This window comes from Mycetomoellerius zeteki, unplaced genomic scaffold (genome assembly GCF_001594055.1).
Source record: "Mycetomoellerius zeteki isolate Tzet28-1 unplaced genomic scaffold, Tzet1.0 scaffold61, whole genome shotgun sequence".
NCBI classification, from domain to species: Eukaryota; Metazoa; Arthropoda; class Insecta; order Hymenoptera; family Formicidae; genus Mycetomoellerius; species Mycetomoellerius zeteki.
This window is the reverse complement of record NW_017257621.1, coordinates 425055-447401: the sequence shown is the minus strand read 5'-3', so window position 1 is coordinate 447401 and position 22347 is coordinate 425055. Positions and strand designations below refer to the sequence as shown.

The 22347-nt window shown below is 32.1% G+C and overlaps 3 protein-coding genes across 4 annotated transcripts; 1 reads left to right on the top strand and 2 right to left on the bottom strand.

Moving 5' to 3' along the window:
* The first annotated feature begins 777 nt into the window (after positions 1 to 777).
* On the top strand, positions 778 to 7098 carry LOC108728317 (organic cation transporter protein). Its single transcript, XM_018456808.1, has 8 exons — positions 778 to 912; positions 2068 to 2403; positions 3430 to 3677; positions 3860 to 4146; positions 5073 to 5427; positions 5548 to 5789; positions 5953 to 6128; positions 6287 to 7098. Exons 1-8 carry the CDS (start codon positions 778 to 780, stop codon positions 6584 to 6586), a joined length of 2079 nt encoding a protein of 692 aa, XP_018312310.1. The 3' UTR covers positions 6587 to 7098.
* Positions 7099 to 7191: 93 nt separating this feature from the next.
* Positions 7192 to 9121, bottom strand: MED31 (mediator complex subunit 31). Its single transcript, XM_018456821.1, has 4 exons — positions 8884 to 9121; positions 8078 to 8175; positions 7697 to 7786; positions 7192 to 7621 (listed from the first exon to the last, which is right to left on the bottom strand). The coding sequence occupies exons 2-4, from the start codon at positions 8142 to 8144 to the stop codon at positions 7308 to 7310; spliced, it is 471 nt and encodes a 156-aa protein (XP_018312323.1). The 5' UTR covers positions 8145 to 8175; positions 8884 to 9121; the 3' UTR covers positions 7192 to 7307.
* A 1712-nt stretch (positions 9122 to 10833) lies between these two features.
* Ald1 (fructose-bisphosphate aldolase) lies at positions 10834 to 22050 on the bottom strand. 2 transcript variants are annotated; one of them, XM_018456883.1, is made up of 6 exons: positions 21938 to 22050; positions 13936 to 14145; positions 12864 to 13307; positions 12406 to 12759; positions 11902 to 12036; positions 11112 to 11190 (listed from the first exon to the last, which is right to left on the bottom strand). In XM_018456883.1, exons 2-5 carry the CDS (start codon positions 14140 to 14142, stop codon positions 11941 to 11943), a joined length of 1101 nt encoding a protein of 366 aa, XP_018312385.1. In that variant the 5' UTR covers positions 14143 to 14145; positions 21938 to 22050; the 3' UTR covers positions 11112 to 11190; positions 11902 to 11940. The 2 variants fall into 2 exon arrangements, with proteins under 2 accessions (XP_018312386.1, XP_018312385.1); XM_018456884.1 differs by lacking the exon at positions 11902 to 12036 and having other exon boundaries at positions 10834 to 11190.
* Between the last annotated feature and the right edge of the window lie 297 nt (positions 22051 to 22347).

The window sequence follows — 22347 nt, the reverse complement described above, 5'->3', positions numbered from 1 at the left end:
AAAAATCAGTAATCCGTTATCGTTTTCCTTTCTTGCTTGCTCTTCCTTTCTCCCACTCTCTCCCTCTCTCTCTCTCTCTCTTTCTATTTTGAGCATATTTTGCATTAAATACAATTTACAATAGTACAATAAGCTAGAGACGATTAAAGGAATCCGCCAGTAGCAATGATTACGCCAGTCGTAAAATATTGATTGTTATTGGCAGAAGATCGTTTGCTTCTCATATACATATTACATGTCGATATACACACATATTGTCAGGTATTGGAACAATAGACCGTACGTTGTCCTCCTCTGATTCAACCGCCATTCAGGTTCCTCTTTCACGCATCGCATTCTGCAAGAGAGATGGCTCCTAACCGATCCTCTCTCTGTCAGTGCACGCTTTACCTTCGTGCATGGCACTTTGTTTGAACTTCGTGTCGTATTCTGCTCGACGCTCCGTTTTATATAAACGAACAATTTCTTAAACTATTTACTCTCAAATTTTTATGAATTAAGTAATAATTCTTAAATTATTTTTCTGATATAAATTATTAACTTTGCATGTTATGTATTAGAACAACACTTTAATTTCTCCAATATGTCACAAACAGAATATTTAATACAAACGAGGGGGCTAGCTTTTCTTTTAAAATCGCTTATTCCAATCTTTGTAAAGAAATAAATAAATGTGATTATAAGAAACTTTAAACTGCGGTGCATGTCGCACTTTTGACAAGCAGAATTTCGGTCGTTCGGTTATCAGGGGTTGATGTGGAGAGATTGTTACTCACGATGAATGCGGAAGAAGCTAAAGTGGGCTGCTTTCAAATGGTGTTAGTGTTGCTACTCGGAATAAACTATGTCATCGTCGCCATGAGTCACGCGTTGCCGGTTTTTCATAATTACACGCCAAAATTTTATTGTCAGGTAAGATAGAGTGTAAAAGGAGCTCGAAAGAAATACAAAATTTTTATTCTGTGATATAAATCAAAGCTGTTATTTTAATTCAGTGAAATATATATATAGGTCAGGGCTGGTAAAAATCCGGGTTTTTTTTATATTAAATCACACTGGTTATAACTGGTTTTACTTGCAGTTTTTCCCAGGTTAAAACCATAATAATTTTTAAGAAGGCGCCCCTCACCTTCAATTTCGATGAAATTATGCTCATTCGAAGCGTTTTTGCACGTAATCAAAGAATTTGGCAGAACAAATATTTAAATATAGCTCTCTGCAGTTTGTATCCAGGACATAATCCTGAACAACGTTCAAGAGATTTTAGCCATCAATCGGACACCTTGCGTAATGCTAATGCCGGTTGTACTGTAACTTTCGAGCCTTATAACTCGAAAAATACTTAATGAAAAAATATTTTATTATAGTGTTTTGAAACGCTCTCGAAGTAAGCTATAAGAATATATAATGAAAAATAGGGGGTTTCATTTAAAAAAAATCGATGTGACCTTGACCTGGCCTTGGCGATGCCCAAGGTCAAATCAATGGTACTTTCTTTCCCTCCGAACCAATTTTTGTATGAAACATTTTTCCATATCTACTATAGTTTTCGAGAAATCTTAATGCATTATTTAAAATGGGACACCCTGTATACAAGTAGTATGTATATATATGTAAGTACGTTTAATGTAAGTTGGACATTATAAACATAAAAAAATAGATCAAAAGATTATTTAAAAAATTACACGTTTATATTTCAGTGCCATTTAAATTTGACCTTAGGAACTTATAAAATCACTTAGGTCCAATTCCACAATTCACGGTTAACTCTTAATCGAGGTTCAACTTATTCATTGTCTCTTTCCAATTTTAGAATTGAAAAGAGATGAGAAACAAGTTGAACCTCGGTTAAGAGTTAACCGTGAGTTGTGGAACTGGGCTTTAATATATTATGTAGTAAAAATTTTAAATCTATTTAGAACTTATTTTTGTTCTCGATTATTATACTAGTTTCACATCTAAATATAAATTATTAAGAAAAAAATATAAAAATTTAAGGAATAGTTTCTTACCCTTTAGAATGCAATAATTTGATATCGTAAATAAATTTTTTTGTATATATCCTAGATGAAAGATTCAACGAATAAAAGCTATGGTTGTCAACTCATGGAAAATTCATCGATGTTTGCCAATTTTACCTTTGCATCGCCAGAAGTGTTTACGTCCTGTTCCGGCGAATATCACTTCGAGACGGAGTTTATGGAGAACAGCGTAGTTACTGAATGGGGTTTAGTATGCGAGAAACGATATCTATCTTCTCTTGGACCGACTGTTTATTACATAGGAGTGCTTCTGGGTGCATGGATCACCGGATTTTTAATTGATCGTATTGGTAGACTCCCGGTCCAAGCGATATGTCTTTATATGCAAGGCACAATGGCGGTCGCACTCTATATTGTGCAGGTAAAAACTTATCAAGATATTAAAAATAGCATACGATAAGTTGAGAATTTAATCATTATATTTCTGGAAAAATGACAAAATTTATTTGAAAGATGAAAAAATTAAATTTACATTAATTATTCTATATTTTTATAAAAGTGGTTTAGTATTATTGAAAGCAATAAAGGAAAAGGACTGCGAGCCATTTTTCTTTATTACGTTTTTTTAAATTTATTGAGCCATATTATTATTATATGTTTTAGTATTATTGCATTCAATTTTTCGCAATGAAAAAAATTACGATTGATAATTCTTTATTAATTCTTTTCATTCATGAATTATCTTAATCGAGATGTGGGTTTGATACTCGAGCAAAAAAAACATTTCATAAGTTGTCTAATTTACTTGTTCTAATTGTGGATGCACCAGATTGTAAAATTATCAAATACCAAATATCGGATATCTGAAAAGAATGTGACACCGGATATTTTCCGGATATCTAGTACAAATTCCTCAAAATTCTAAAAAAAGGAAAGCGGTGAGAAAAATAGCGTTGATAATTTTCATTAGGCTTGTTCATTTCCATCTCAAGTTTTGAATCAGTGTACACTAATGTAATAAGTTAAAGTGAAACAGGTATAGTTTGTTTCACTCTAACTCATTGCACTATGTTAGTTCAGTACTAGGTCAGAATTCTTCGAAAAAGAACAGACCTTTTATCTCTTCAACGTGAAAAGAAAAAGAGAAAAGATGAACTGTAAAAGAAACTCAGCTGAAAAGAATAGAATTATGCATCAATGACGCAAATTTTCAATATAAAATTTTAATTGGTAATTGTATTACCGATACAGTCGGATGTAGTATATAGTCGAATATAATATTCAGTCGGATACTAGTGATGTCCGGCTATCCGACTGGATAATAAAAAAGTACTGGATAATATCAGATTCTTTCCGGATATTTTCCGTATATCCGGTGCATCCTTAGTCGTAATGTATAAGAACTAAAATTAGAAATGTTAAAGGAGAGTAAAATTTGCGACTTTAGAGCTATCCTGCGTTTCTGGTGTTACGTAGTCTTCAAGGAGTATTCGTTCAGGGCTTGCAGAATTCCACATATATTCTCTCCCTGGAATTATTTCCAGCGCGATCTCGCACTCTCGTCGCATTGATTATGCAGATTTTCTGGTCGATAGGTCTCGTACTGCTCGCAATACTCAGCTACGTGATTCCTGATTGGCGAATTTTGCAATTGGCTGTTTCCGTACCCACTGCGATCACTGTGCTGTATATTTGGTAAGGAAAAGTAAAGAGGATGGGGGGGAGAACAACTTACAATTAACACAAAAACAGAAAATCTTCAAGATACTTTAAAATCGTCCGAAATTTTTGAAATCTTTCAAATGTTACATTTATGTGATTTGATATTAAATAAATACATAAAAAAATTTCTTCTCACATTACATCGTATGTAACAGGATTATACCGGAATCGCCGAGATGGCTGCTGGCTAAAGAAAAATCAACAGAAGCTGATATGGCGCTTGAAAGAATCGCAATATATAACAGCTGTTGCATTAGATTACGAACGAAGAATATTCTTATGCATGAAGCATGCGTGAAAAGTAACTCAATGCCGATAAAACCGAAGAGAAAGTCGCGTGTCATCAGCATCGAATTTGAGGAAACAAGGGCTGATGAAAATCAGCAAGAAGAAATTACGAATCTGTTAAACAAGTCGGAACTAACTGAACAAAAAATTATAGGTACAAATAATAAACACATAGTATATGTTGTATATATATATATATATATATGTATATATATGGGGCATTCCACGCTAAATTGACGGCCTTCATCACCGACCTCTGTCGATTTTTTAATATATTCCTCCTATTAAAACATGTATTCAATTATTTTTTTAGATTTTTATCTTCATTAGTTTCCTAGATATAAATTTTTTAATCTTTTGAATTTATTTTATTTCGTAAACGTTTAGTTGAACATAACTTTTGTTTAAATTATTGAAAAACATAAAATAACCACATCAAATTGTTCGTATTGAAATTCTCTATTAAGAAAAAAATATGAAAAAAATTTAAAGTTTTTGTTTTTACTCGAAAAATCTGATTGAAATAAACAAAGTTGATTTCGTCAAGATCGGCATTTTAAAAAAAATTCTCCAATATTCTTAGTAGAAATACAAAGAATTTAAGCCGTATTTGATTATGGCCTTCGTTCCATTTTTATTAATTTTTCATAAATTTAATAGTTGAGTCAAGCGTAATGCTAATGCCGACGGTACTGTAACTTTCAAGCCTTATAACTCGAAAAGTACTTTATGAAAAATAACTTTGTTGTAGTGTTTTGAAAAGCTCATGACAGCAGCTATTAGATTCTGGAATCAAAGATAGGGTGTGCTATTTAAAAAAAATCGATGTAACCTTGATCTGACCTTGGCGACGCCACCCAAAACTGATCAGCTCAGTGAATAGATCATTTAAATAATATTAAGAATCTTTATTTTTAGACCGTATATGTAAGATAGTATAGGATCATTTAAAACCATACGACTTTTGTAGGAAACATTTCTTTCGGAAATGCTAAGTTTTCGAGATATTTCACCGGTCCGGGATTTTTTACTCACCCTGTATATAAAATCGAATATTTAATATTAAAAAATTTACTTTAGGAAAAACCTTGGAAGCCAATTCGATCAACTTGAAAAACAAATTTTTCAACGTAGAATTATGCCGAGAGACGCCAAGTTCAGCGGAAAATTTTAACAAGCAGCATTTGCCTTCGAATTCAAAGTGCGATCGAGAGTCAAAGATGATTACACCATCGAAATACGATCAAAAGATTTCTCCGAAAAACACAGAGGAAGTAATTTTGTGTAAAATAAAGAAAGATAAAACGAGCAAAAATGAAGAGAAAACGGGTAGTAACGTCACAAAACAAGCTGCAAACAAGATAAGCTCAACATTGAAAAATGCAATTGAATCATCGATATTAAGAAAATACGGTGCTATAATGATTTGTCAATGGTAAAATTAAAAAAAAATGATTTCTTTCCTTTGCATTTTCGTTTATTTTTATTCTTCGAATAAAATAATACAAAGTTTTTAATATTTTTAAAATTATGACTTTATGATTTTTTATTTAAGGTGGACGTCTACAATAGCGTGCAACATACTTGATGATCTGGCACCGAGTTTTCCGATTAACAGGCACATCATGTTCGCCCTGAGTGCAGCTCTTGAAATGGCGACGAATACATTTGTATATTTTGTATTATCTAGATACGGTAGACGACTGCCAATATGCACATATCAATTTCTCAATGGCATTGTTTGTATTTTAATTGCGGCTTTCTTTATTTTAACCACTGCCATTGCACCATGGATCGGTACATAAAAGAGATATAACTTTTTCTATTGTAGCACATTTACAGTCATAATATTTTAGTAAATTTTACTAAATTTTAGAGCATATATATAATATATATATATATTGTAGATGTTTTTGTTTTGTGTGTGACACATGTATGGTTTTTAATGTTTTTATTTCAGATATCGCAAAGACGACAATGTTACTGTTTGGCAAAGTGACTGTCACGAGTACCCTTTCTATTGTCTATTTGTATACTGTTGAAATATTCCCAACAGTGATACGAGGTCGCTGCTTAGGTTTATGTGTGATGTCCGCAGAAATCGGCAGCCTAACCATACTGCATTTACTTTTATTAGTACGTATCCATTTTTCTTGTTTAAGAAATTTTCTATTTATATCTGCAGTTTCTTTAAAGTGCGAGATATTTCAATTTATACTATTCTCCGACGAATCAAGAATTGGCTAATCAAGAGTCATACAGTCATTAGAAATGCAAATAACTTTTTTTATTAGAGACATGTATCACTTCCGATGCCGTTACTAATCGTTGGAATGTTATGCCTCGTCTCCGGTGTATTGGTTTTAATTTTACCAGAGACACTGAATAAAATTTTACCTGATCAAGTGATGGATATGGAGAATATAATCGACGAGAATAATTGCAAGAGTGATGATATCAATACCGAAAGTGATGTGAAGGAAGAGGATTTGACAGAAAGACAAATTTTAAGACAGAAACTCTTTTCAGAGAATTGGGTAGATGCTGGCAATGGGATTTTGGTGAATTTTACGGAAAATAAAAATACCGAATAATTTACAAAATGAAATGATTTATACTAAAATTATCGTATTTAATGAACATCTTTAATCCGCTTTAGTCTTACGAGATCCTTACGCAAATTATTCACTCATAAAACAATATTTAATAAACATAAAGCGCTTCTATGAAACAACAATCGTTGAGCCAATCATATTCACACAAAATGAAACTTCTCACACAAAATGAATCTTTGGGCTACATTCAGATTTCCACCCAAGTGCTAATCAGATATCACTCCATCCTTGTTGTTTATCGAAAGTTAAACAAGTTGGAATGACATGACATCCAGGGAGCACTCAGATGGGAATCCGAACATGCCAGTGGATATTTAACAAATGCCAGTCCGAGAAATTTATTTAAACTGATTCGATATGCAACTGATCGTTTAAAGAATACATTTTCATAGCGCATACAAAGATGTAATACTATTATTAGGCATATTAACATATACACATATATAACAATTGTAATGTAATAAAACTGATTAGGAAAAAAATGAACTGAAGCAAATTCTTTTAATAATTTCTTTAATAAATAATTTACTCATATTTATATACGAAAGGAATATGATTCAATGTAAAAATGTGAGAAAGTTGTGAATTATCACAGTCAAGCAACAACTGTTAATTAATCCTTCTATAGAAGCACTATTTACATTGGAAAAAACATCAGATGTAGAGGATTAATATATGGAACGAATATAAAATTACAACTTTAGGGAACCTTAGGTTGAACGATACCATTGTTTTGAGAATTAGTATGTTGCGTTTGCTCAGCAGCTGTTTGTAGAAGTCTTGTTCGACGTCTAGTGTAATGTTGCCATAGCAGAATCTGCTGATCGTCGATAAATTTTGTACATTGAGAATTCACAACTTCTCTTCTAAAGTGCTCATACTGTAATAAATCCAGGAAATACAAGCACATAGGATACTTTAAATATTTTGCATATTCCGGTTCTTTCCAGTACAATAGATATTTAAGGTAATTAATAAATGTCGTGTCTTTGAAGTAGCCACGCTGTGCCAAAACTAGAAATATATTTATTAGAAATAAAACAAATTTTTCTTTTAAAACTAAAAAATGCAAGGATCATTCTTACTTACAATTTAAGTAATTTGGATTGGCAAGACATTGTACAAACTCTAATTCAACCTGAAATCGTACTCGCTGCTGATCATCTGTCTCCGGAGCCCCTAAAATATAAAATTTTGTCAATATAAATTTATATAAAATATTAAATTTTGAAATGTGTGAGATCAAGAGAAAAATTAATCAATTAATTTAGTAGTGATGTGACGAGATACATACTTAAAATTGATTATTATGTAACTTAACAAGTTAAAGATAGGTTAAAATAAAAATATTTAACGTCAAGTGATTTTTAAACATTTGTCTTAAGTCAGCTTTATTAAAAACTACAGCTGTATAATTTGAAAAAGTTAGATTAGAATAGAATACTGTTAAAGAAAACTAGAATAATGTACCGTTCATTCCAATGAAAGATGGTTTTCTGCCTTTCATGAGCCCTGGCAGATCATCCAGTCGGTTCATAGTACATCAATTTCTGTTGGATATCTGACCCCTTTTACACCATTAAATCGGTTAGTATGCGTATCAAATTGATGCGGATTAAATATATGATACGTCCTTATTAACATAGATCTGCCTCAGAACGGATCAGGTTAAGTGACATGACATCTTCACTTGCCTAGTTTATATCGTGCACTTGATACGGATATTGGCTACGTTTACACCGTGCGCTTAGTCCGCGACCTATACGATAAGTGTCTTTGTTTAACCTACAAGATAAACAAGAACATCTATTGTATAAGCCGCGGCCTAAATGCACGGTGTATATAGGTATATATAAACGTAGCCGCTAACTTAGTAACTTTCTATTGAATTATCTTAATTTCGGCGAAACTTGTAAATATATACATGATATGTGTATTTAATTAATCATTTTGATGCATATTCTATCAATTTAGTACATCATTCTTTAAATACATTGCTGAAATTAAAATAATTTAATAGAAAGTTACTAGTTAATACGCGTATCAAGTGCTCGATGTAAAAGGAATCACTGGGCGCGTTCAAGTTGACAAAGCGGCTAACCTGCTCGCCAAGCAAATGAACATAATTGGTTGTTACTTATAGATCCAACCAATCATATTCAATCGCTCGGTAAGCACGCCTAGCCGCTTTGCCGTCTTGAACTCGCCCACTGCTTTTCAAGATATAAAATCTCTAATTCTAACTTTGGTAATTATTTAGAATAGCTCTATCTCACTTTTTGATGAAATTATGCGCGTTTTCACTCAAAACGAAAGAATCCTGTAGAAAAACGTGGCGATCGGACCCCGGAACAGAGATATTGATCGTTAAAGTTGACGACTATTGAGGTTAGGAAATCATTCACAGACCAGAGAGAAACCTGAGAGAGGATATGATGGCTCAAAACCTGTAACCGTAAAATGCTGCCGCGCACTACTGCCCCCTGACAAAGTGGAGCCAAACTACATAGCAAGATCCACTTTTCCGAGGATACACAGATCCACTTTTCAAGACTGCAGATGATAAATCTTTGGTTCGTATAATCGTGCTATATCCACAAACTGTCGATCAGAAATATTCATCTCTGCAATTATATGTATGTTTACTTACATGGGCGTGATTTTTATTATATTTCGCTTAAAAGTATTAACATTAAGCTCGTATTATACACATTTTATCTCTGGCGGAAATGTTTTACAAAAAACTACATAGATTGAGGGAAGATCTTAGAAATTATTAGTTTTTCATAGATATTTGTAGTGGGACTAGAGCGACGTTGTTTCTTTAAAAAACCTAGAAATCCTCCTCAAACAACGCCACTCTATATCTCACTACGAATATCTACGAAAAACTAAGGCCGGAATCAGACTACGCATTGAATATTGAGATTGAAGATTGAAAGATTGAAATTTGACCAATTAAAACAATAGGAGCTAAAATTTCTTTATCCTCACTGGTTAAATTTTAATCTTCAATCTTCAATCTCAATCTTCAATGCGTAGTCTGATTCCGGCCTCATGCGGGGTCTACAATAGAAGTCGTAGCGGTCGTAAGATCTCAAGTCGTAGAAAATTGACCAATCACAGTCGAATATGAGAAGAATAATCAACTGTGATTGGTCAATTTTCTACGACTTAAGACCCTACGACTGCTACGACTTCTATTGTAGACCCCGCATTAGACCGGAATCAGACTACGCATTGAAGATTGAGATTGAAGATTGAAGATTAAAATTTGATCAGTGAGGACAAAGGAATTTTAGTTCCTATTGTTTTGATTGGTCAAATTTCAATCTTTCAATCTTCAGACTACGCATTGAATATTATCAAAAGGTGGAACAACCGGTCCTGAATGTATTTATAGACTTAATTAATCAGTCGGAAATTTTTCAAAATAATATCCTCAGAGGAAGTTTCAAAATAAAAGTCATGCACAATCTTTTTTGTCCTCCACAGTTGTATTTGGTGACCTAGATTACAACAATAAATCCAAAATATTTAGATATAACATCGATGTATACAAGATAATTCTCAATAGATTAAGTATCTATGTAAGATATACGTAGTATATATATATATATGTATATATAAGTATAGATAACACACACAATATAGCATGATTTCATAATATTCGATACAATCGCTAACAAATAACATTTAATAATTATTTTAGTTTAGATATCTTTTACACTCGTTTTATTTTATGCACGAAGAATATTATATTGACATTTTTAAATATGTGTACAGATATACAATATCTACTTTTGTATCGTACTATTATAGAATATTATAATAATAATACGTATCATAATATCGAGTGTCGCAAAATTTGTTCGAGTTCTCTCAATGCCTCGATCTTCATTTAATCGATCATCTAATGCCAGTGAAATTGAATTTCGTTAAGTTAGTCGCTAAGTGAACAGCGACAAGAATATCGATAACAAATCAGAAATCAGTAAGCCAGGCTATAAAATAATTCTAAATTCGATATTTTATACGTTGGTTATAAAATCATCTATTAAATTGTCTGTTGAATAGGGAATTTGTAGAATGTTTCGGTAAAATTTCAATCGGTATTTTATTTGACATGCAATTTACGAATTATTGATTATATCTGATTGTGAATCGCGAATTTAATTACATATAATGTGGGATCAATAAAAAATATTTAATTCGATTGATACAAATTAACATAAATTTGTTTGTTAAAACTCAATTAAAAATCTACGATTCGTAAGAAACAATTGCTAAATTAAGAATATTTATGTTAAAACAAGAAAAGAACGATCAATCTTCTTGGAAACTTCAGATGCTTCGTTCATCTTTAAAGGAATCCTTTTTGTTTTCGCGACTTCAAAAGAAGGAACGATGACGATGATCCTGCGAGGTGTTTTGAATAACTGCGTAATTTTATATTTCTAATAGTGCATCGAATATCTTTATGGATCAACCTAATACGCGTGATTAGCGACGAAAAGTGTCGTGTCTCCCGCAGCACCAGCCACGCCACCCGCGTATTTGCCAAGTGCCGACTCACTGTTAGCCTATTGAAAAACAGAAAACGTACTTGCGATAATAATTGACACACTCAATTGATATGTCTTTCTTGAGAAAGCTTGTAGAAAATTGTGAAAATGTCAAATAAACAAATGGAATCATTCTTCCAAACAGAAAAAGAATTTTAGGAAGAATTCTATAATAATTCTGTAAAAATAATTGACATTAATAGCAATCGCATCAATTAATATTAAATAATGAGAAATTTGAATAGATATTTCAGTTAAATAGTTTTTGAATACATGTGCTTATGTCATAGACATGGGCTGCATTTAGCAAACTTAACTGTTGTGCAACCGTTTTATGATTGTCTGCTGAGATAGGATCATTCTTCTAGATCTAAAAGTATAATTTAATCAGTGCAAAGAAAACTTCCAACAGTTGCAAAATAAATGTTCTGCTAAACGCAGCCATATAGTATCTCTAGACTGTGCATTCAAGAAGTGGAGATAAAGCTCAGGTAGAAAAGGACACATTTATTGTGGTCTAGAGTTCCTATACCAGAGTCTGGCCATTCACCGAAATTTTTAGTGTACCATTTTTTTTAGGAGTAAGTATATTTTCGTATTGTACTATAAAGAGAACAAAAGACGATTTACTATGACGATTATTTAAAGTTAAAAATAAGAATTGATCACGAAAAAACCAATACACACACACACACATACGTACGTACATATCGTTTATTATGTACTTACTGCCACGAGAAACGGACTGTGCGGAAAATATAATTTTTTTTAGTAGGCGTGAGCTTTGACGTAGAGAGAGATATCAGCGGCTTTGCTAGAAATGCTGCCGGCGATGTATTTGCCTTGACAGGCTGCAGTGTTTGCCTAAACAAGCGCACATTACATAGACATGCAAACGTAAGTATGGAGCTTTGCGTAGCTTCGAGTGCGACTATTAACACGACAACTACAAAATTACAAAACTATTTTTCTAAAAGAAAAGCTAGTGAGTATATACAACAAATAAGGTAAAAGTGTAAAAATAATTCTTAACTTAAATGTTAAAATAGCAAATCATCACTTAAGAAAATAAAACAGAGGTCAAAGGTAGACAATTGGTAAATAATTATGTATAAATGCAAAAGGTAAATAAAAAACGAATAAAATGAGAATAGAGATGGAGCAAATTCAAGTTTACACATGCAATAAGAATAAATTAAATATCTATTAATTTCGTAGTATATTTTTGCATACCTTAGCTCTCTTAAGCAACTCCTCTTGTCCGGCAGCGACCTTGTCGGTCTTGCCTTGCCAAGCACGAAGTACAGAAGCCTGAAGAGCACGTCCATAACTGAAAGTTAATGCCCAAGGTTTCTTCGCCGGGTATTTATTAATGGCATCAAGATTGACTGATGCCTCTTCTTCAGATTGACCACCGCTGAGAAAAGTGATGCCAGGTACTGCTGGTGGCACGGTACGTAACAGCGCTGTCACCGTAGCAGCACCGATTTCCTGAGGAGTCGCTCTCGTTGAATAGCTTTGACCTGGCGTCACCATGTTAGGCTTTAGCAGCGTTCCTTCGAGGTATACGTGGTGATCTGAGAGTGCCTAACAATAAATACATATTGGAGCGTATATTAATTATCTGATAATAAATTCGGGTAAAGGGCAAAATTCACAATCTTCTTTTTTTCAACGGAAGCTTGCGATACCTTGTAAACGGCCGCAAGAACCTCTTCTGTGACTTCTTGACAACGGGCGAGATCATGATCACCATCAGGAAGAATTTCAGGCTCTACGATGGGTACGATTCTGGCGCTTTGACAGATTGAAGCATAACGGGCCAACACGTTGGCGTTCTCTATGATGGCGAGTTTGCTCGGGGTATCTTTCGTGATCTTCAACACACATCGCCACTTAGCGAAATGACATCCATCCTTTTTGTACTGAATACAACGCGTCTGGAGGTCGTCGAGACCCTGAGTCGTGCATTCGTTATTCGTGCCGAAAAGCGGAACAACGCCCTTATCGACTTTAATACCGGGGATGATGTTGCGTTGCTTCAGCAACTCGACGAACGGCGTACCGTCATCGGCCTTTTGATAGAGAGTCTCGTGGAAGAGGATCACTCCAGAAATATGCTGTCCGATGACATCCTGAAAAGAAAAAATATCAAATGTATTATACGCAGCATGTATTTTCGATACTGCAACGAAATTATGCAATTTACAGAAAAAATTGCGGTTAATATCGACAACAGGGGGACTCAGCTCAAATGACCTTGACCTTGACGTATGTTATCAAGGTCATGATCCTGAATGATCTTCCGAGTTGGGTCCCCTATTGTCGATATTTACCGGGGGACATAAGATGGTGTCATTAGATCCGACCGGATCGTGCTTTTATCTTACCTTGACCGGCCGGATCATGTCCCGATCTTGCCTTATAACTTAACAAGTACTTAACGAAAAGATATTTCATTATGGTGTTTTGGAAAGCTCTCGAGATGATTGCACAAGTATGTGCAATAAAAAGTAGGGGGTTTCGTTTAAGAAATTGAAACCTTCACGTGGCTTTCAAGCAACTATTTAAGGTCAAATTAATGACACCATCTTATGTCCCCCTCAAAGTCATACAGCTTGTCTGAAACATTTTTTTCTAAGATCAAAAATAAAAAAGTTATTTGGGGGGGGGAGGCATTAAAATGGGACACCCTATATAAATTAAATGTTTATACAAGTTAATTTTTATGCAAGTTCTTTATTAATCATTATCTAAACGTACTTTCGCTGTAGTGAAAAGTAGTTGTCGGTAAGCCCTGCGATTTTCCTCAGTATTTTCGACGTTGATATCTTGAAAACGTTTGCCAATCGTTGTAGTCGATTCATCAGCGGCCAGGATACCCCTACCAGGTGTCACGATCTGCTGGGCGATCGTGCGTAATTCTTCTTTCAGCTCGGGTTCAAGTTTGCTATACTTTTCCGCAACCATTTTCTGCAAAATGCGAAGAATACTTCATTATTCAATTATATAATTGTGTCGAGTTAAGCTTTTACAATTAGTAAAAATTATGAATCCTCGTAATATATTTTGAGCAAACTGCATCCTAATCAATCGAAAATTGAAATAAACCACACAAAATTAACTTGAATTGTTAACAATCGTAACCCCCTTCTCCACCCTTCTAAAAATATAATAAATAAAATATATCTACTTATATAGGTCATTTGATATTGCTAACTCCCCAAAATCATCAATTCACCAAAAAGAATTTGATTACTCGGTGATCTGTAAGACCGGAATCAGACTACGCATTGAAGCAACAGAGTTCTCACGTTCCGCTATTTTTCTCCGCGAAGAGAAAACAAATTTTTTGCAAGTAAAGGTTCATTTAATTCATTAAAACCATGACGATCTGGAAATGCGTTGAAATTCTAAATAAGGATAGTCTTAATGAGTTCCGGATCACAATTTTATTAAAAGAAAATGCACCAATCTCCAATTGAACAAAAAAAATATATATATAGTTTATATGAGAACAAAGTTTTATCAAATCTTATATCTTATATAGTGCTATATATAAGACTGTTATTTTATTTTATTTTGTGTTGTATAATGATCTGTTACACATCTACTTTTTATCACTGCTTGTGATCATTTGTTGATACAAAATAAGTCATTAAAGTTATCATATTTACGCAAGTTAACGCAGCATGCAATTTACGAAACTGATGTAACTGCATGCAACGCTTTGATAAAAAATTATTATTCCTACACGGAATAATTTTCTTAGAATTTATCCTGAAAATATGATAGTCCTGAGACAACGCTTATCGTTCGATTGTATTTTGAAGAATTTTATATAAATTTCTCTCATTCATTAATATAAAATTATAATAAAATATAAAATAAGTTTGATTAATTTTATTGAAGTGCATGATAAAAATCTTTGAAATATTGTATTGTACCATATTTTCAGGGTAAATTAAAAAAAAATTTCTCTCCGTATATGTGTATTTAATATCAATACACATACTTATTCGTCGACTTTATCGGTATTCAAATAATAAATTACGTAGAATGATTGTGCAACGTTTCGTAGGTCATATATGGAATTTAACAAAATTCACGTAGGTAGGTACGTTATACATTATATATTATGTCGAAGTATAAACCTAAGTCAATTGCAAATAATTGTCAGCGGACTACGTAAGGCATAACAATATACAGGGTGTTAGTTAAGTATGTTGCCATATAATAATAAACGCGATGCATATTCACGTTGCAATGGAATCATAAAAGATGATCGTTGCGATTATGATGCTATCGTAATAATTATACGTACGGTGACCATATTTTCTTGAAGAAAATAAAACAAATCTGAAAATTTTAGGGCTTTGTTCCTACATCTTTTCAAACCAGCTAGTTTGTCAGGAACAACAGATTGTCAAGAATCTTGTGCATCATAAAATTTTATTGCACACTAAAATCAAATTAAGATAATACGCAGCTTTCTGATAGTTTGAAACTGGTTCGATTGTATTGGAACAAACCCTCGATCTGAAATAATAAAAAGTTCGAAATAATAAAAAATAAAAACAACGCTAGTTTGAATAAATTTAATTTAAAAAATTAAGAAATATAATTAACAAAAACATATTATATTTATGTATGAAACTGTAAAATATTTTCCGTAAAAATTTGCTCATTAATATAATATTATGGTATATAGTATAGACGTTGAAACGCTAAAAAAGAATTTTCCGTAATGTCAAAATAAAGGATAGTAAAGGACAATATTGGAAAATAAAAGACAAAATTGAGTTTTGAACAAACAAATAAATCTAAAGGACAGCTTTCTAAAATAAAGGACGTATAGGCACCGTAATTATACGTCACAACTGATGAACGCGTTTATATCATTCGTCGATATTTTCCACCCCCATCAACGAGAAACGCAACTACAATGATAAGAACGGCGGGCAATCTTTAATAATTATTGACCGTTACGAGAAAAAAAGAAAGGGGGAGAGGAGAGGGGAATAGGAGGGGGAGAGAGAGAGAGAGAGAGAACTCAAAAAGAAAATTCAATAAATCGGGAATAAGATAACGAGAAGATAAAGCGCGTATCGTGGACACAGTGCACCGAGGTATAAGGGACGATAGGTCCCGCGGTTCAATGTCTCTCGACTACATCTCGCCCGTTGCGTCGCGTTACTCAACGAATGAATTCACGTGCGGCCTAACGACCGCGACTGAGGCTACTGCCGCGAGTCATCCTCGATGCATCCCCGCCAATTCTGGCGCAGATATAGAGTGGGTGTACCTTGTTAGGATACTGGCTGCAGTGCAGTACTGTGATCACAAGGACAGGGAAACGAAGAGAGGTAGGCTTGCGAGAGCAAGCGAGAATATTTGAGGGTGGCGGAAGGCCATTATATGTATTCCATATCGTCGTACGTATTGGCAAGGAAGGAGAGGATGAGCTAGCCGCAATGCAGCTAGGCTTAGGCAGCACGCGCAGATGTCCTCCGCGCGTGACGTGAGCGCGCATTTCGATAAACCCCTGCTCACCCTGAATCTTGAATTCTCATACGATCTGAGATGGCTGAAACATCAACATCGCAACTCCGCCGTCGTGTCGAAATTCTACCACCGGTACTAGTCTTGACGGATCTTTCGCGGCATTAAATCGCTTCATTCATTATCGGTTAATATTGTCTGTAAGTTTTAATCAATCATGATTTTATTCTGAAGAAATTCTACAGTTGAATGCTGGAGATATTCATCTTGGCGGGAAGTGATTAGATTGATCGAAAATAATATATGTATACACATATATACCTTTGTACATTTTTTATTTGTAAAATTGAAGGATTTAATCAATTTAATGCAACCACACATAGGAAAATTTCTCTCTATATGTATTTATAATACTTTAATATCTGTATAATAATATATACTTTAATATTTTCTCTTTCTTTTGTGAGATTAAAACCTTAATTTAAAAAAAAGACCGTCGATCTTCAAAATTCTAATTTTTAAATCGTAAATTAACAATGTTTATCGCCGAAAAGAAGAGAGTCAATAAAAAATAATAACAAATAACGATGAACAGTAAAAAATATATATTGATATAATATGCTATTTTAAGTAAATAATTTAGTTAATTTTATTATATGTGCATGGAGAGTAATTTCAATACTCTGTTGAGATTATTTATAATGCATTATTTATATGCGTAAGTATATAAGCGCTGTGTTGAATATTACTGTATTCTTGATAATTTCAAAAAACTTAGAATATATCATGCGGCAGAACTAAAGATGAAAATTTAAGGCTAAAACAAACACGAAGAAATACGACATTACAAAGAGTAAAGTGTATTCGACTGCTATCACGAATTTTATGCTGAGAAAGCTCTCAGTTTTATTGCTCTAAACTTTTTACTAAATGTAATTTTTATTGAACTGATTCAACGAATATATGTATCTTTGTTATACATCTCTGTAAATTGTGGATCTCATGGTGAGTCTCTCTTTATGTTATTAGCTCTTTATCTCATCTCATTTCGCTAAGAAAAACGTTTGAATTTAACATCTCCTTAGCCAGGAAGTCAATTCTCACTCTTGAGGTCGACAATAAAATCCATTCTATAAATATTAGATAATAAAATAGATTTGTAATGTATATCTATTTATGAATTCTGCATCATGACAAACTTCAGAAAGTGAAAGGAAAGATTTAAGAGTTTTTCTTTAAGTGGTGCACACATATGCGGACATAAATTGCATCATCAGCGCGAAACAAATGCACGATGTAGACACAGAAGTTGGTAACTCGCCAGACTGCATAACGATACGATATATTTAGACCAACTGTATTTTTATGAAAGCTGTCGCCATGCAGAATTATTGAAGAAAAGTGCGAGGTGAATGAATTATCAAACTACTTTCTAGTGAAACTCGAAATAGCTCACACGTTACTGATATGAAATAAATGATGTTTACAACTGTCAGAATTGGAGAAAATGTGTATTAATTTTTTACCATTATATGTAGAAAAATTCAAAATATAAACGTCTTTGTGATGCATTTTATGTATAAGTTTATCTTCTTCTTTTTAGAGATTTTCAGAAATTTTTTGATGCTATTACATTTTATAATTGTTGTATGTAATTGTAGTAGTAATTATATTATTATAACATGGCAAAAATGAGTATTCTTACGTAAAAAATTATAATAAACAAAAAACGATAAATGATTTTGATAGAATGTATACACAGAAAAAAATGTAAAGTAATATATACATTAAAATTCTAGTAAATTTTATGAAATTGACAGAACTCCATATAAGGCCCCTACTTATGTAAAATTTACTTTACTTTTCTGGTAAATAAGCGATCTATATCGTAAGGTACTTTATACATTTCACAAAAGTAACTCTATAAATTTATCATACATCTCAATAGAATTTACTTTATCGACGAGTATTTTTTTACTTTAGCATTATCAAAATTTACTTTACTGCACAGTAAAAAAAAATACAAATGTATAAATTAAGTCTTGAGAGATGTTTGTGCTTACAATCTTGAGAATATAGTATAATTTACTTTACACTGTAAGGTAATAGTCACTTGACTGGATTACCATAATTGTAATGTACTTTCTTATATCCCCGATATTTTTTCTCTACTGGAAAAATTATGTCATAAAGTTACATAACGAAATCATGTAATTAAGACAAGTAAATCACATAATGAATTGTTCTAAATCAATACGTGATTTTTAAAATTACATAATTTGAAAAGTCACATGATGATGTTTTTTGCTCCTATTTTTATCATTTAATTTTTTAAAATTCGATAACTATACAATCACATTATGGATGAAATTATTTCTAATATCATGTATAATTTTTCAAATTACATGATTTTAAAAAATCACGTACTGATTTTTTAAATTCGTTAGTCGATTTATTTGTCTAAATTACATGGTTTCGTTATATAACTTTGTGACGTAATTTTTTTTAGTAGGGTTACTTTTAGCCAAGTAAAGTTTGTCATAAGTTCAGCGAAAATAGCCAGAATATTTTTACTAGTCTTGTAAAATACAAACTATTCAACCATTTTCCTGCATGTGGCAGTATACACTGACAATCAATTATTTCCGGTTGAGTATTTGCTTCTATATATACATACATACGACATACTGTCTAACATATATGCGTGCGTACATGTGTTTCACTAATAATTTGTATACTATTAATTATAATTTGTATATTAATAATTTGTATACTATTTCGTCGTCTGTCAAAATAACTGTCTGTATGTTCACGCATATAGGCATCGGATTGCACAAACGATATTTGTTTATAGATAACTTTTATATGTATGTACATATATATATATATATATATATATACGCAGGGAAAAATATTTGGCTGAATTAACTGGAATTCTGGTGAAAAATGAAGGATTTAGAATTCTAATTAAATCTATTACATTTTTGGTTAAATCTATTAGAATTCTAGTAGATTTAATCATCAAAGAAATTTTGAATGTTGGTTATCTCAACTAGAATTCTAGTAGATTTAAGTCGAATTCTGGATCGTTCATATTTTTCCACCCCAGTTAATTCAACCAAACATTTTACTCCATGTAATGATCGCGTAATTAATATTAATAAACTAATAATAATTTTACTTACATTAATTAAAAGTTCGTAAGTAATAACCAATTTTTATTTTGCCTTTTAGCATTTGCTGAAGCTTTTTAATAAATTAATCTAATTTAATGTTTTATCTATTAAATTAGATAGATATTTCCTCTGTGATTTAATGTTTTATATTTAAATTATTAGTACGTTTAATAAATTACTAAATAGATTAGTGTTGAGCCAATGGTAAATTTCCGAAAATAAAAGAATCTTCCAAATTTTCTGAGAGGAGGTTGACGAGATTGAGAGCGCTTTAAATTATTGATCATGTAACGGAATACGAGCATACCTTATTACCTATCATGATACATTGTGCAGTGTGTATTACTGTACTTGATGCTGTACGTACACAACTGCACGTGGAAAAATTCTTCCGACTCTTTAATAAAAATGACATAATATTACATTATTATGTAATATTATGATATAATATTCGATCTTATTATAATTCTTTAAGGCACAGTTATTTCTCTAATTTACATAATGGAAAAGTTACATTTATTTTTATGTATGTACACTATGCGCTTTTTTAATAAATATAATGAAAATCTTAAAATTCATTTTAAGATTTTCATTATATTTACGGATAAAATCGATGTATAAAACAATTTTGAGATATCTTTCCATGTTCTTTGTGAAATATTTTGAGGATTTTTCTTAAAGAACTCTTAAAGATATCTTAAAGCTGTCTTATACCATGGTATATCGATTTTAGACATTTTGCTCATTGGGTAACTAAAAAAAATATTGCGAAAATTGCAAAATAGTAGAGGACTTTTCGTCTCAGTTTTTTATTAGGAATAGCACTATATGATTAGTGGGCGTTATTTCAGTTACACCCTGTATAAGAATAACCTGTATATAAGAATAATTTTATAAGTGTAGATTACAAATATTAAACGCATTTTTTTTTATCGAAATATGTACAGTGAGTGCAAAAAGTATTCGTACAGAGAAAATATTAAAAAAAAAATTTTATTTTTAAAAAGTAAATATCATCCGCCGACAAATGATTTATTGAATTGATATCAAATCGATATAGATATGATGATTTCAACACCAATTTGACGTCGATTCGACGTTTAATTGACGATCATTTCTTGTTGGGTAATTAACAATTTATTCATAAAGAATAAAATAGACTGTATGTTATTTAAACTGTATATTTACTTAAAATTATATATACTAAAAAGATGTGTATTAATTATAAAAAATATATCATCTGAAAAATAAACAAAAATTAAAAATTGTATTGTTTGGCTGTTCAAAAAGAAATTTAGCTTCTAAAATCAGAAATACATGCAAAACTCGTTTGTTATGTTAAAATCGAATATATTCATTTTTTGTATAAAATTGCTAATTAATGTTTATTTTCTACAAATAAGACTTTTTTTTATAACAGATTTCCTTATATGAATACTTTTTACTTTCACTGTATATATTTTTTCGATAATTTTGTTATTTTCAGTTTACTTTATAATAAAATATTTCTATATTGCCTCTATTGGAGTACAGATGTTATATATTTGTTAATATACGATTATATTATAGTAATATAATATATATGTATGTTCAACCATTGAAGTTGACATAATGAACTGGAATAATGAACTTGTAAGGAAAACTGCTCCAATTTATTGCTCGGACTCGACTACATTTATCGAGACATTTGCATTGTAAAAAAAAAAGAGATTTCTTTTAAAAGAGATGTTATTTAATAATTATTCTTACATACTCATGTATAGTGGGAGTAGGTCATACGTGTGGCAAGCGCGTATAATAATTTTGAAGCCATGACAGAGAATATAAGAATTTTGATGGTAATATAAAGCGATATTTGTCATTGATATTTGTCATTGAATAGCAAGCGGATAAGTCGCGTACGACAATAGTGACGACGAAATGTCAGTCAAGGTCAAAGGTCGTTATAGATAGGTTAAGCACAAAATTTCAGATATTCCTTGAGGCAATACGAAACGATCAATACCTAGGGAGGTACGAGTAAAAGGGCACGTACCATGGATACACAATTTTTTCCGTCGTAAAAACGAGGCGATACGTGAACTCACCTAATTGTAAATGAGGACCAATTCGTACGTGGAAACTGCACGAACGCCTGTTATAATCCACCTGATGGTTGGTGTGTGACTGAGAAAGGCTACGCCAGCCGTTGTCGGTTTCAAAGTCTGATTGTGTGTTTATCGCGCGCGTGCGCTCTAACTCTTGTACACGAGGGTGCTCAACTTTACGACATTGTCAAAGACAAGGCGGAAATTAACTGATTGGTTATTACAAAATAACCAATAAATTTATACAGACAAATATGTAATATAAATTTATACAGACAAATATGTAATATAAAACATAATTCAATTATTTTGGCTGCATTATTATTATTATTATTGTTATTAAACGTTTATCAAAAACTATTGCTGATAGAATATAACACCGAATAACATTTATTTCATAGATCGTGATT

Bases quoted from the DNA above. Each gene is read 5' to 3' on its own strand.
- Ald1 (XM_018456883.1), bottom strand. From the start codon at position 14,142: ATGGTTGCGGAAAAGTATAGCAAACTTGAACCCGAGCTGAAAGAAGAA. The intron at 12,760-12,863 runs GTATCGCAAGCT...ATTTATTGTTAG, and splicing joins TTCTTGCGGCCGTTTACAAG to GCACTCTCAGATCACCACGT. The intron at 12,037-12,405 runs GTATGCAAAAAT...GCGCTTGTTTAG, and splicing joins AGTTGCTTAAGAGAGCTAAG to GCAAACACTGCAGCCTGTCA.
- LOC108728317 (XM_018456808.1), top strand. From the start codon at position 778: ATGAATGCGGAAGAAGCTAAAGTGGGCTGCTTTCAAATGGTGTTAGTG. The intron at 3,678-3,859 runs GTAAGGAAAAGT...CGTATGTAACAG, and splicing joins ATCACTGTGCTGTATATTTG to GATTATACCGGAATCGCCGA. The intron at 4,147-5,072 runs GTACAAATAATA...AATTTACTTTAG, and splicing joins AACTGAACAAAAAATTATAG to GAAAAACCTTGGAAGCCAAT.
- MED31 (XM_018456821.1), bottom strand. From the start codon at position 8,144: ATGAACCGACTGGATGATCTGCCAGGGCTCATGAAAGGCAGAAAACCA. The intron at 7,787-8,077 runs GTACATTATTCT...TTTATATTTTAG, and splicing joins ATCTTTCATTGGAATGAACG to GGGCTCCGGAGACAGATGAT. The intron at 7,622-7,696 runs GTAAGTAAGAAT...ATATATTTCTAG, and splicing joins CAATCCAAATTACTTAAATT to TTTTGGCACAGCGTGGCTAC.